Raw genomic sequence first — 13,279 nt, 5'->3', positions numbered from 1 at the left:
CGAAAATAGCAACAAAAAACAATCATTTTCATCGTCATCTAAATGCCCCTTCATTTCCTTTCACTGCTTCGTTTTCCTACACCGCACCCGTTTCGTTCTGACACTCAACATTGTCGGAAAAGTCTTCTCTTCTAGCTTCTAGCTGACCCACCACCTTCTTTGTGTCCCTTGGCAGCAGTTTTTCCTCTGTGCAATTGTTCTGCCGAAGATTTCTGTTCAACCTTTGCGTTTTGCTAATTTGCAACCATGCGCTTAATTGCTGTATCACTTTTGGGGAATTGTAGAACGATTGTGGATTTGACTGTGCCACACAACCACAACCACACGCACGACGATGTTGATGGTGAACAATCAATTCCATTTTCGATTCACACTTCACCTGCGCTGCCTCCCAAAAAAAAACATCCATTACACGTCGTTTTCTGTGGGTTGCTGGAGGGGTGATGATGGTCAACTTCTTCCGATACGCGTCTTGTCCCCTCTCCTCGCACTTATTCACCTGTTTTTCCCACCCGCTAGATGCCATATCCAGTTGCATATACCTTTTTCCACGGCGCTCGGCAGGCATACAGGGTCGAGGAAAAGCTGACGGGCCCTTCTGTCGTCGATCCCTTTACTTGTACGTAGTGAACCAACGAACCAGAGGTACACCAGGAAAGGAAAAGGTGGGCAATGGGCACACACGGTCACACACTCGGTGCTGTCTCCGCTTTTCACTTCACTTCAATTGCTGCCTTGTTCAACGAGAACTTTTTCCCATCCAAACCGTACAACTGTGCACTCTGGGTCCGTGTCTGGGCTCATATCCCTTGCGGAAGAAAGGATAGGACCACTTCCTTTACGGCACTCGTAGCACAAGATCACCTTCTGATGCTGCTTGAATTGGGAGCGAATTCATGAGCCGATCTTAGTTTTCATTTATAAAAAACCTTTTTGACAGACCCACGGCGACCATGTTTTCTTTCGCAAAGTTTGCCCAAGTGTGCGTGTTTGGTTTGTGTGCAAGTGTGCGTGAGAGATGGAAAAAGAAAGCGGATTATCTGTCATTCCACCGTCGATTGCTCGAACCATACTGAGCTACTTTGCGTGGACACAATTGTTTCTTTGTAATTAATATTTCTTTCAGAGCTATGAAATTACGCACTTTTCTTGCATCATAGTGTTTAAGTTTATATTATACGATTTATCATTGCCTAAATATTAGCCACACCACCTTTCTCCACCTGATCCAACAACACTTGCAGGTTCGTATCGAACAGCTCACAACGGATCGGCATTTCGAGCGAGTAGAACGGATTCTTCAGCACGTAATCCGCGTACAGCTCGTAGATTCGCCTCAGCAGGACATCGATACCGGCCTGCATGTTTTCCGCAAATATCATAAACTTGACGCCGGTCAGCGTCTGGAAACAGTGTAGTCGGAATGTGTCCGCTTCCAGCACCTCAATGCCGCTGCTCTTCGGTTCCGGACTTAGCTGGCTGGCAATGGCAAACAGCGGGTAGAACATGCTGGCCAGAAAGATCTTCTCATTTGTTGTCATCTTCGGTCGGCTGAACTTTAGCGACAGCGGATAGCTTTCCTTACTTTCGATGATTTCCTTCACGTCCCGACCATCCTCGAGGACCGCCCCGTTTACCTGTATCCCATTCACAGCTATCAAATGATGGCCCACTGCAAAACGAGAACGTTCAATTACTGTTGATTACGGCACAATAATAAGCGACCATTACCATTAATTCCATCCCGCTGGCCGAAGGCAACGGAAATCCTTTTCGGTTCATACTCCAAATTAATGTCCAATGGGTAGCTGAACGTTTTCTCTGTTTCTATCTTGGGCAGGTTGTGGTCCAGGTTAAATATTAACCCACCGGATTTGTTCACGATGTACACGCCGAATATTACCATTCTGGGGGCCGTATGAATTAGATAAGCTTCAGATAAACGCGTTCGCCTCCCACAAAATGCTTCTTTTCACAACATTTCCTAGGCAGCAGTATGTAAACACAACTTCGCTTCGACGACACCCTGTTGACAGATGTCAGCTGCTGCAATTTTGAGCAAAGTTTTGTTGCTTTTGTATGCTTCATTTTGAGCAACTCGCTCTTTCTCTTTCTGTTCGAGCATACGCACACACACAGCCAAACATTGCTCGAAATAAGAACCCGTCCATTGACCAGATGATTTGTATCATTCCCAGTGGTTCCGCAGGTGTAATTTGCAAAACCCATCCAGCTCACCCTGGACAATTTTATTCCCTTTCCGTAAGATCATTGCTCTGTTTCTGGTGATTCTACGAAAGGCTAACCATATTTTCATTGTCGTGTTCCGTTTTCGCACCGTTGGCACTTTTATTTCGCCTACTGCGAGCATTGTTGACACTTCAGACGCAATTTCATCGCCTCCGCGCTGGCTGTAAACAAAAGCTGTCAAAGTTGCATCCATCCCTGTCGGGCAAGTTTCAGGTCGCGAGGGGGTTGCTATCTCCGTTGCACTCACACCCGCGAAGGTGTTCAGTTGTCCTGTTGTCGTCCGTTATTACTATCGTTTTGTATGATTTCCATCTTCAACGACGTATTTTTATTTATAAACTCGCCCAGTTCCTCAAGTACGCAAAATACAGTATACCGTGTGTGTTTGTGGTTAACTCGTGCCTGCTTTGATTGTTGATCGTCAGCTTAACAACAACATTGCTACACATTGCAGCTGTCGCGTTCTGCTTGTTTTTGTACATTGGTTTGCCGTTTTCGTCATCCTAAGTTACACGCAATTACGATCTCCGCAGGGCAATAGTCTTCGTTACTGTCTGTTGTCCCTTCAGCATTTTGTAACACATGCAAGCAGTACAATATTGGCCGATACGATGGAAACGCTATGTGTAAGTTGGTTCTTTCCTCGCACTTCTTTCCCGTGGACGCAATTTCACTTTCCCTCTCTTTGTGTGGCGTTTGTGTTACAGAGAATAGGCACCACTGTGCTGCACGGGATCCTGGACAGTATCAAGGGCATCACGGTAGTGTTCTATCTTGACAAAGAGGCCAACCGAAAACTATCCCAGCCCACCACAAAACCGCTACTTTCCGGATCGGTTCCCCGCACGAAAGAAAGCTTATCGTCGCAGCCCCGTACACCGTCATCGAATTCGCTAGTTTCGAAGCGCATAGAGTAAGTAGCAGTGTTGATCTTAATGGATCTTTTGAGCAAAGCAGGATCATTTATATTAATCTTCTGTGAGATTCTCTCAAAAGATTAATCCAAATCCGATCGCTGAAAATCCTTATGGAATCTGGATTCGTAAATTAGTTGATTCATGAATCCTGATCCTCTATATCCCGTTCGAAACACTGAAGAACTTTCTTTTTCCATTCTTACAGAGAATCCAAGGTGCTAAAGCGTGTCCTTCAATGCTCGATGCTAAACGGTGGAATATTTATGCTCAGCATCCTCTTTTTCGAGTATGCCGTTCTACCCGGGTTACATCTCTTCCTGTGGTATCTGTTCCGTAACTCGACCACCATGACAACCGTTTGGGGTTGGATGCAACCGTCGCTTTCGCTGCTGTTCAACTCGTTCTGGGTAGCTCCACTGTTTCTGCTCAGCAAGATCGTGAATAGCCTCTGGTTTCAGGATATTGCTGATTCGGCGTACAAGTTCCGCAAGGGTCGTCCGCAGCTAATACCGAGCATCAGCAAACTGATCGCCGATACACTGATCAGCCTGCTGATCCAGATATTATTCTTGCTGCAAAGCACACTGGTAAAGTATCTACCCGTACCGGTCCCGTTTGCCTGTAGTGCGATCTATATGATGCACATGAGTCTGCTCTGCTCGCTGTATGCGTTCGAGTACAAGTGGTTCAACATGGGCTGGGAGTTGCACAAACGACTGACGTACATCGAACAGAACTGGCCATACTTTTTGGGCTTTGGACTGCCACTTGCCGTGCTGTCCGAGCTGCCCAACTCGATCGTGATCAGTGGATGCGTGTTTTCGGTCCTATTTCCACTGTTCATTATCAGCGCTAACGAGGCCACACCAAAAGTGGACGTATGGTAAGTCAACGCGACCACAAACACGGTACAGTGCCCATTATGTATCTTATTTCATCCATTTTTTTCAGCGAAACACCACTTAAACTTTTCTCCATTGTGGTTGCCCTTACCAATGCAATCTTCCGGGGTCGAACGAAACCCGGGAAAGCGGCCCTATCGCAACCACTTACACCCGGCGGTGGGACGAATGTGCGTGGGTTAACACCACCACTATCGTCTTCAGCATCCGCGTTTATGTTTCAGCAACAGCAGCAGCAGCAGCAGCAACAGCAGCAACAATTTCGACACCACAATTCCCAAAAGCACCATCATCATCGATCGCACCATCGACAGCCGTCGCCGTCCCCGTCGGCTGCTTCGTCCACGTTTGCCTCCGTTCAAACTGTCCAGCTGCATCAACACCAAACTGTACTGAATCGCCCGCTTAGGCGATAGGGGTGTGCATGTTAGTTGGGCACTTTCGCTCCTCAAAACGCTGAAAAGGGCAACAGTGTCCTGCAAAACACAACGACATCAAGGGGACAAACGCTCAAACGATGGAAGGAAACATGGTGCAGTAAAGAGGAAATGAAAACGAACCGTACACTACATGATACAAATGGACATAACTCTACGCTAGGAAGCCGCAGAGATACCGTTTTATAGCTTGTTTTATATCGGGAATGTTTGCAATGTTTTTTTTTGTTTGTTTATTTTATTGACTTGTCGCGATAGGTAAAATTTCAAAACGGTCCAATGGTTGACTCATCGCTTCGTTTGCAAGGGAAATGCGCATCGTATAGGAATGTTCTTTAAGGTAACCGTACGTGTGTGCGCTGAGCCTTATGTGGTATAACATGATATTTTCAAACGTTAACTACTAACATTACTAATAATCTTAACTATCACTCGTACTACTACCAACCAACAAACAAACAGATAACACAAATGGACTGCGCTTTTCATGTCGACTTGAAACCGATATAACAAACGTAGACAGTGAAGATTTCCGTGAGATTATGTATAAACGAAACAAACAAACAAGTAGATCAACTGTATAGTGATGTACTTATAGCATAACGTGTGTGTGTAAGGAGGGATATTTTGGTGATATAAAATGGGCTGAACGAAGCCAGAATAGTTGGGTTTTGCAGGCAAGATGAGAACGATAGTGTTCGGTGGGATTATCTTTCTAAGGGAAATTGCCTTTATTCCGCTTGCTTTTGGATGTAGGGCACGGTTCGAAAAGGCTTTCCATTCGACGCACCTCGCTTTCCTGGGGGAAATGGTGGTTAGCAGGGAAGAGGTAATATAGTGAGGGAGTTTGTAAATTGTGTGTTTTTTTTTTTATCTACCGCTCCGAAGGTTCGATACATAAAAGACTGCCCTTTTAGGCTGCGCAAAGTAATCTGTGAACTGTGAAACAGACCATGAAAATAAACTTACTCAAACATCAAACAGGCTACATCGAATAGTCTTACAAAAACAATTTCGCTTTAATGACCCCGCTTTATTCCTTGGTATATTGAAGTGGAGGGAAGGGATTGATCCGTCCGTGCTTTTCCTGCTTTGTATGTGTGAACGTTTAAAATACGCCCGTGAAACGAGCATGCTTGTCGAAAGTTCCTGTGAGAGAAGGTACCGATTGTTATTACACCCATCATTCACACCATCCCGTTTTCATTCCCAATCTACTATTCGGTCTATGTACACATGAACAGACACACTCCTAGCCTACACCGACAAACTAAACGAATTGCCGTCCGAATGGTCAAACAGTTCGTCCGGCGGTTCTTCCTTAATTTCCGGCACCGTACGATACGTCGAAATCGTTATATGGCGCAACAGCGCATCGTAGCTAATTGCCGGATCATCGTTCTCTTTATCCACATTGGCTAAGCTATCCTTCTTAGTGCCCCGGTAATTGGTGCAACCTTTCGCGGCCGGAAAACTCTGTATTAGGTTCGCAATGGTCGGATGTGCCAAACCGAAGAACCAATCTCCCAACGGACGGGAGTCGATCGAGCGTATGTTAAGCGCGGTATTGATCCTCTGCAGCAGTTCAGCATGACACACGTCCGTCGTTGGGCCACTGATCGTGTCCTCTGCGACGCTCGTGGCTTTCTTGTCATCGGATTCGGACGTGACACCGGTGGGATCGGTGCATTCGGGCACGATTTCGAACCGAGGCCTTTCACCATCGTCTAGTATGCGACAGGTATAGTTGCACCGTTTTTCCGGATCCTTATAGTGACCGTACGGTCGCGTGATTGTGTACCCGATCGGATAAATTCTACATTCCGTGTGATAAGCCGCTCGATCTGGGACGATTTCGCCCAGACTCTGCACTGTGAAGCCTCCGACCGTGAACGGGTACGTTGGGTGTCCCGATTGGTCCACCGTTATGTTAGGCATGCGCTTCTTTCCAGTACCGGCGCCAAGCCGTGGCTTTTTCCTCGGTTTACTGTCTACCGCCCCATCACCTTTGGCCGATGGTCCCCGCTTTTTCCCTACCCTGTGCCCATTTTTCGCACCATTTGGTTCAGCAGAACTGGATTTATCGTTTCTTTCGTCGTCCTTTCCATTTTCCACCACACCATCCGGCGCAGTTCCCTGAGTATCTTGTGTGTCCGGTCCACCTTCGCCGGAAGTGCCTGCGTTGGGCGTACCATTAACGGTGGCATTTTTATCCCGCTTCTTGTACTGTCGCTTCGGTGGTAAACTATTCGCAATCAATTCGTTCAACTTGCTGCAAGGTCGTCCCAGTTGCGTTTCGAGCTCGTTTTCATAATCCAGCAGCCTTTTCAACAAAAATCGACGCTCCTCACAAACCTGACTGGTTTTCTCCTGCACCTGAGCTATGTGATCACTCAATGCAGCATTTTCCTGAAACGAATCAGTGCGTAAGTGCTATTTTCTAGCACCCCAAAACAGAGAGGCTTCTCGTTCTCTCGGGCGGTTTTACTTACAAACACCATATCGGTAATGTATCGTTTTAATCGGCGGTATTTTTGCCGATACTTGGCATTTACTTCGTCCTCCACGCCTGTGGTTGCTGCTTCCGATGGTTCGCAGCTCGTGGTTTGCATTTCTTTCGCAATTTCCGCTGCATCGACACCGGCACACCAAGCGGATTGGCTGACGATAAAGCCACCGGGGTTCGGCAAAATAGCGCGCGTAAAAGTGCAGACTTTTCGTACTGTTCACACTGATCCCGAAACAATCACGACCCGTACCGATGAAAGGATGTAATTTAATGCAACTATTTGTTGAATGGTTTGATTTTTCATTAATACCTTTATGATACAAAAGCGGTAAGCATACGAGACTTGAGGAAATAAACATAAATTTGCTTGCAAACCCGCGTTTGTAAAATCGTAAACAATACGAATTTTTGACAGCTGCACTACAAGGTTGCTATCGTGCAGGTGTGCTGTAAAATGATGCTTGTCAACCGATCAAAGCAGCACACATTGGGCGCGAGGGAAACGAATTTGTATTTCGCTGGTCACTATTCTTCGTGGATCCTTTTGTCCTAAGTTCCACATAATTCGGGATCTTCCACGTGCTGTGCTAGTGCCTAATACCGAACATTGAGAATTAATACGCTAGCGAAACCCACAAGTGGTAAGCCAAAGTAGACATATCTAGGACATTCTTCATCCTCTGAATCGGGTAAGTCCTTGGGTAACATGTTTAGAGAATAGTGAAACACCATCAAGATCCTTTCCACACAATACCTACCTTGCCAGCGCAGGATCGCCATACTGTCGTTCGCTGCTCGCTTTTATCATCATGTACCAGAGTTAATGGACGTGTTTAATCAAATGTAAAAACACGCAAATTAACTCCTCAACATGACGGAAAAAGAGGATGTCGGTGTGTCCGATGGCATTTCAACTAGCTGCCACTATTGCCGTAATGGTTAAATCCACACTAAATTTCAAAGAAATTCTTGCAAAACTCTAGTACAACAAAGCAGGACACGAATGTTTAGCGCTCGTATCGTAGATCGTTACATTTAATAATCATTGTCCTTACGGTAGGAGTGGGGACGTACAGTGGCAAATGATTGAATCAAAAGACAAGGATTACGGTCTGGTAATGGTAGAATAAATTAAATTAACATAGTTGATGGGACCCAACGCCCGCTTCACCATGCGGCCGTAGGTTGCACCGGTTCGCCAGCGTTACAGAGCCCCGGGTAGTCGGTGCTACAACCCGTCACGCACAGCTCGCACGGATTACCCTTCACGTACACCGGATGGCCACGGGCGATCGAGTTCGAGTAGTTGCAGACGTAGTTCTGATGTACCCAGTCGTGTCCCTGCTCGTTCTGTGTGTACTGTATCATGGCGCACCCGACCGCTGTTGCCTTATCCATCACAATCTGTGTGAAGTGTCCAATATCTTTCCTGCGAATTGGAGCATTGAGGAAAAGAGGACAATGCAATTATAAACAAAGATTCCAATGGTGGAGCGGATCAGCGGATGGGTTTTCGTACGGTGGATCTTGGCCGAGTAGCGGGTAGGAATCGATGTAATCCTGATTGGCATTCTCGTTCTCGGCGTACCAACTGTACAGGAGCTCGGTCATCGTATCGAGTGGCGTTACTTCCATGCCGTAGAACGAGTTAGCAGCAATGTTTTGCCCCACCAGCGGGAACAGCTTCGTGTTGCGACAGTAATCATGTCCGTAGATGCAGGTTTTAACATTATATTCAGCTAACTTCTGTAGCTCCTCATCCCAGATCTACAGAATAGAAGACACCACGAAGTGAACAAATTTGTCCCGAACGGTTCGTAGTCGATCACCTACCAGCGTTGGCATCCGGGATGCCGATGCATAGTTGGTCACCTCGCCACGCGCAACATTGGCACGGAACACATTGTGGAGGTCCAGTATGTAAGTCTTCACCTCCTCCGTGATGGGCACCAGCTGCCGATCGACCGGACAGTATGGACCGTAGTTATCGTTCTTGCCACATCCCACATGCACTAGGTTGTTTTCTGTAATCACAAGGACGGAAACCGTACGCGGTATGTTAACCAAGACACATCAAGATAAATAGTACCCGAATGTACGGCACTTACTACAAAGCGTAGGATCACAATAATCCGTCTGGCCACTAGTTTGACTAATAAGTCCCACCAACAACACTGCACACGCCGTTATCCCTGTAATTGGAAGTAAGCTGTATCAGCACCGATCGTTAAACAACCACACCTTGTCCTTGATTCCACATACTTCGTACTGGCACTGAAGACATTTTTATTGTAAAATTAAATCTCCCCTTCGAAACACATTGGAAACACTAGCACTAAAATGGTGGCCACTGTTGCCACACGGGTGGGAAGTTTACTGGAGCAGCTTTGGAATAGATTTGAACGCATCCGGTTGTAAAGCTGCCCTATTTATACTACGCATCTGGCGCGGCAGTAGGAACAGTAATGCCGCGATCTGACGTAGTCTCGGCAGGTTGATACCAGGAGGAGATTGAAGATGTGCGGGGTGCGTGCGTTTACTAGAACCTACTAACACGGTTCCAACCGTTCCATACCCTCGGAGCGCCCCGTATTGATTGGTTTTCCGGAATCGTGAAATGAATTGGCGAGCGTGAACGGGTTGGTGATCATGATGCACTGATAAGCATAACGCATCATCAACGCATCGACGCAGGTTCGCACCGTTTGTTGTGTGCGTGAAAGGGAAACCTGTCGCACTTTGTTGGAGTGTGATGAAAATTTGAAAGGATTCCTCTGTTCGATTCTCCTTCCTATGTTCCCAACAAGTCATTCGAAAGGATGTCAGAAGATGGAACATTTGCTCCTAGTATGATATTTGTGTAGATCGTATATGCAGCATAGTGTTAGTAAGACAGCAGCAAAACGCGCTTTTCTTCTGCTGGCGGATGCACAGATATTCCCATCGTTAAACAATGATGGGAAGCGCTGGGCGCAATCGACCAATCCCTACCGCTTGAAATTCGTGTTCTCGTGAGCTCGTTAGTACGTTTGTAATTGGCTGACTAAATGTGCGCTTACTACACCACTGTGGCGTAGCCGTCCATTTCCATTGCCCGGAGCATTGTACTTTTCTATTGCTGATCTCTTTTATTTTCCACACGAACTAATTATCCGTGGCACCCTTATCGATCGACGCAATCAAAAACGGACATTCAATTGAAAACGTCATAAGTTGTTCGAGGGAGGCAACGTTTGTTAATGTGCTGTTAGTCACACTGTTGGATTGCGTTTGTTTTTCCTTGTTCTCATTCTAGAAAGATACCCTAGGCTCTTCTAGGTTTATTTAATTTCCAGTTCCGCTCTTTTAGTATGCAAGATAGATCACGAGTCTAGTTCCGGTCTGAGCTGTAATGAACAGTGAATACACTAGGAACGGTTTTGGAATCGTTTGTTGCATAGTAAAAGTTTCTAGTAAGTGTTCACTTGAGTACTTTGAGGAGATTGAGATTTAAAAACAGAATTGATCGGTTCAAAATTCCCATCCAGACCAATCCTCCGTAAGCAGGACTGATTATCCAGCTACAGGTAAATAATGTCACAGAAAGCCACAAATGGCAGATCTCTAGACTTGCTGAGGTTGTTGTGCCGATAAAGCCGAAGATTTAGGACGATCTTCGGTAGCACATTTTCTTTAACCAATCCGAATTTATTACCAGAACCTTCAGCTGATCCTTCTGGACGTATGTCTGCTGGTCAGATGCGATTGACCTGGACTGATACTTCCGCATAATGTACGTCTTGTCCGGATATCTCTTTTCCATTTGTTTCGATTAATTTTAGGATCCCTGTTCACTCGATCTTTCGTCCAATTCTGATGCAGTTGATAGTGATGTCTAATGTCGAGTCCTGAAAACAGGCCTTCTATTTGGCTTTCTGATCATTCTTCAGAAGGAAGAAGATGTTGTGTTCGACTGATACTTTCGCATATTAAAGTATGTCCTGTCCAGAAGACCTCTTCTCCGTTTGGCCGATTACTTCAACTTCCAAAAGGCAAGATGAGATCCCTTTTTTCTCGATCTTCATCTAATTCTGATGCACTTGACAGTGATGTGTGATGTCGCGTACTGGCCACAGAACTTCTGTTTGGCTTTCTGGTCATTCTCTAAAGGGAAGAAGATGTTATACATGTCAAATCAGCTATATCTGAAGGATACTATGTACCTCATCGTGCAGCACTTCTTTATTTCACGTTTCAAATTATCTAATAACGCGATCAAATGTAACCTTTATACAATAAGATAGCTACAAAAGGCTACACAGTTCTAAAATCTTGTACTGGGTGTGGCAGAGGACTCATACATGATCGGCAAAATAAGTCATGAGTTACATGTCCTGATACCTCAAAAGTGGTGGATAAAACCGTATCACCTATTTCACATTTACGTTCGTTAGTTCGTCGTTCAACTGTCAGCAAATCAAAAGTTTCATCCCAATGCGATGCGTTAAGACGATTAAGCATTGATGCGTTCAACAACTGTGCGTTTGTTTTCCCGTCAACAAATCGTCCTTCAGTCGTGGGAAACTTTACGCACATCATGTAGTACTACCGCAATTAAATGGTGAATCGCAATCAAACACAGCAACCAGCTGCACAGAACATCCGCTAAATGGCTAATTTATGCACCACGTTAATGTAAACATCACAGCCACACTCGTTGCCATCGTTACGCTGCCGTTCGATGTTCGATCAGACCAGGGGAGAAGCAAACAGCACAAGAGAGCATCATCGTCTTGATATCTTTCTATGAATGCTACGTGTGACTTTCAACGGCGAATGGATTCGATTAAATTCGTTTGAATTTACATTGCCTTTAACGATAGAAACGCTTCCCTTTCTACAGAACGCTTCACGCACTCAAAAGCACACGCATACACACACACGCGCAACCTTCATTGCGTTGTTGGTAAACAAATCATTCGTTCGGTGTCCTGCTTGTCGTGTGAACCCCGTGGTGTGAAGTGAATCGTAACCGAGGAAAAGCAGGATGGCCACAGACTTAAATGTAGTTTACAGATGAATTTAACTGATAATGTAAGAGGTTAAGATCTCGATTTCTATGTACAGGTAGCACAAGATACGAATTGCCCAGTAGTCGCCAGTTCAACGCTGGTGAACGAATCCGACATCTTCGAGCACATTACCAACGATCCGCGGGTATTTTATAAAAATCAACAAATGGACGATCCCGAGCTGACCGTATGCGAGAAGAAAGCGATTCTTCGTGGTGTGCTTAATGAAAGTCATGGCACCTTTCTGTATCGGTTCGGATTTGTTATGCGTGACGAACATCTGTCATACTTTGAGCACCCGGACCAAACGCTGGCGTACAGTCCGGATGAAAAGCACGAGATTGCGTATCATTTGGCGCGTATTCGCCAGCTTCGCAATGGGGGCCGTGCGATCGAGGTGCGGAATCGTCGCTACGTGGCACTGCAACAGATGAGCAACGATGGGACGTATTTCACCGAGACGGAAATGATGCAACGTGCTCCGTTGCTGTACGAGCAGCTCGTGGGTCAGTTCATGACGGAGCAGGAAAAGCAGGAACGAGATGCGAGAATGCCAATGCCACAGACTGTGGTTGGCGTTCTGCTGAAACAAATCGATAAGGAACGGGCGGAGAAAACGTTGCAGGAGCAGAAAACCGAAGAAAGAGAGCAGCAGCAGCAGCAGCAACAGTACCAGTCGGAAGTGGACGATTCGCGGGAACAGTTGGACCAATCGCGTCCAAATTCGCCCATTTGTCTCAGCTCGCAGTGGGGTAACTTCGACGAAGAGGAGCAATTGCGGGTAGCAGAATTGCGTCAGGCACGATACACGCGCGCCCTGCACAAAAGCAACCCAGCACATCTGATAACGGCTGGCGAACGGGAGTTGCTGCTTGACGAGTTTATTGGTATTATGCACGCCCGGTTTATAGCGGGCGAAGAGGAAGACTTCGACTACACGCAGGTGGACAATTCGGATGAATACGATGATCTGGTTAAGATGAATCAGGATGCGGAGGAGAAATATTTCGATAAGGAGGACGAAACGGAGTCGAATGATGAGGAGCAGGATGGTTTAAAGATGAGCGTGGAACAGACGGAAGAAAGTGAAGACGAACTGGACATCTATATGCGGCACTTGAACCAACATCTGGAACAGCAACAAAAGACTCCCAACGTGCCGGTGTCGGTTCGCGATCCAAACTGCGAATACGATAGCGATGAATAATCGTAT

General features: G+C 46.1%; 5 protein-coding genes across 5 annotated transcripts; 2 read left to right on the top strand and 3 right to left on the bottom strand.

Moving 5' to 3' along the window:
• Window positions 1-1,193: 1,193 nt before the first annotated feature.
• LOC128711627 (trafficking protein particle complex subunit 4) lies at window positions 1,194-1,906 on the bottom strand. The gene is made up of 2 exons (XM_053806508.1): window positions 1,732-1,906; window positions 1,194-1,672 (listed from the first exon to the last, which is right to left on the bottom strand). Exons 1-2 carry the CDS (start codon window positions 1,904-1,906, stop codon window positions 1,194-1,196), a joined length of 654 nt encoding a protein of 217 aa, XP_053662483.1.
• A 955-nt stretch (window positions 1,907-2,861) lies between these two features.
• LOC128711626 (etoposide-induced protein 2.4 homolog) lies at window positions 2,862-4,485 on the top strand. The gene is made up of 4 exons (XM_053806507.1): window positions 2,862-2,876; window positions 2,958-3,163; window positions 3,373-4,050; window positions 4,119-4,485. Exons 1-4 carry the CDS (start codon window positions 2,862-2,864, stop codon window positions 4,483-4,485), a joined length of 1,266 nt encoding a protein of 421 aa, XP_053662482.1.
• Window positions 4,486-5,763: 1,278 nt separating this feature from the next.
• On the bottom strand, window positions 5,764-7,118 carry LOC128714443 (transforming growth factor beta regulator 1). The gene is made up of 2 exons (XM_053809318.1): window positions 6,999-7,118; window positions 5,764-6,915 (listed from the first exon to the last, which is right to left on the bottom strand). The coding sequence occupies exons 1-2, from the start codon at window positions 7,116-7,118 to the stop codon at window positions 5,764-5,766; spliced, it is 1,272 nt and encodes a 423-aa protein (XP_053665293.1).
• Window positions 7,119-8,182: 1,064 nt separating this feature from the next.
• On the bottom strand, window positions 8,183-12,840 carry LOC128715688 (antigen 5 like allergen Cul n 1-like). Its single transcript, XM_053810600.1, has 6 exons — window positions 12,830-12,840; window positions 9,278-9,344; window positions 9,124-9,207; window positions 8,849-9,039; window positions 8,535-8,782; window positions 8,183-8,444 (listed from the first exon to the last, which is right to left on the bottom strand). The coding sequence occupies exons 2-6, from the start codon at window positions 9,297-9,299 to the stop codon at window positions 8,183-8,185; spliced, it is 807 nt and encodes a 268-aa protein (XP_053666575.1). The 5' UTR covers window positions 9,300-9,344; window positions 12,830-12,840.
• LOC128712301 (coiled-coil domain-containing protein 97) lies at window positions 12,042-13,273 on the top strand. The gene is made up of 2 exons (XM_053807197.1): window positions 12,042-12,059; window positions 12,122-13,273. Exons 1-2 carry the CDS (start codon window positions 12,042-12,044, stop codon window positions 13,271-13,273), a joined length of 1,170 nt encoding a protein of 389 aa, XP_053663172.1.
• Window positions 13,274-13,279: the final 6 nt, after the last annotated feature.

Source organism: Anopheles marshallii, chromosome 3, assembly GCF_943734725.1.
Source record: "Anopheles marshallii chromosome 3, idAnoMarsDA_429_01, whole genome shotgun sequence".
Taxonomy (NCBI): domain Eukaryota; kingdom Metazoa; phylum Arthropoda; class Insecta; order Diptera; family Culicidae; genus Anopheles; species Anopheles marshallii.
The sequence above is the reverse complement of the archived record's forward strand: the minus strand, read 5'-3'. Positions and strand labels throughout refer to the sequence as shown.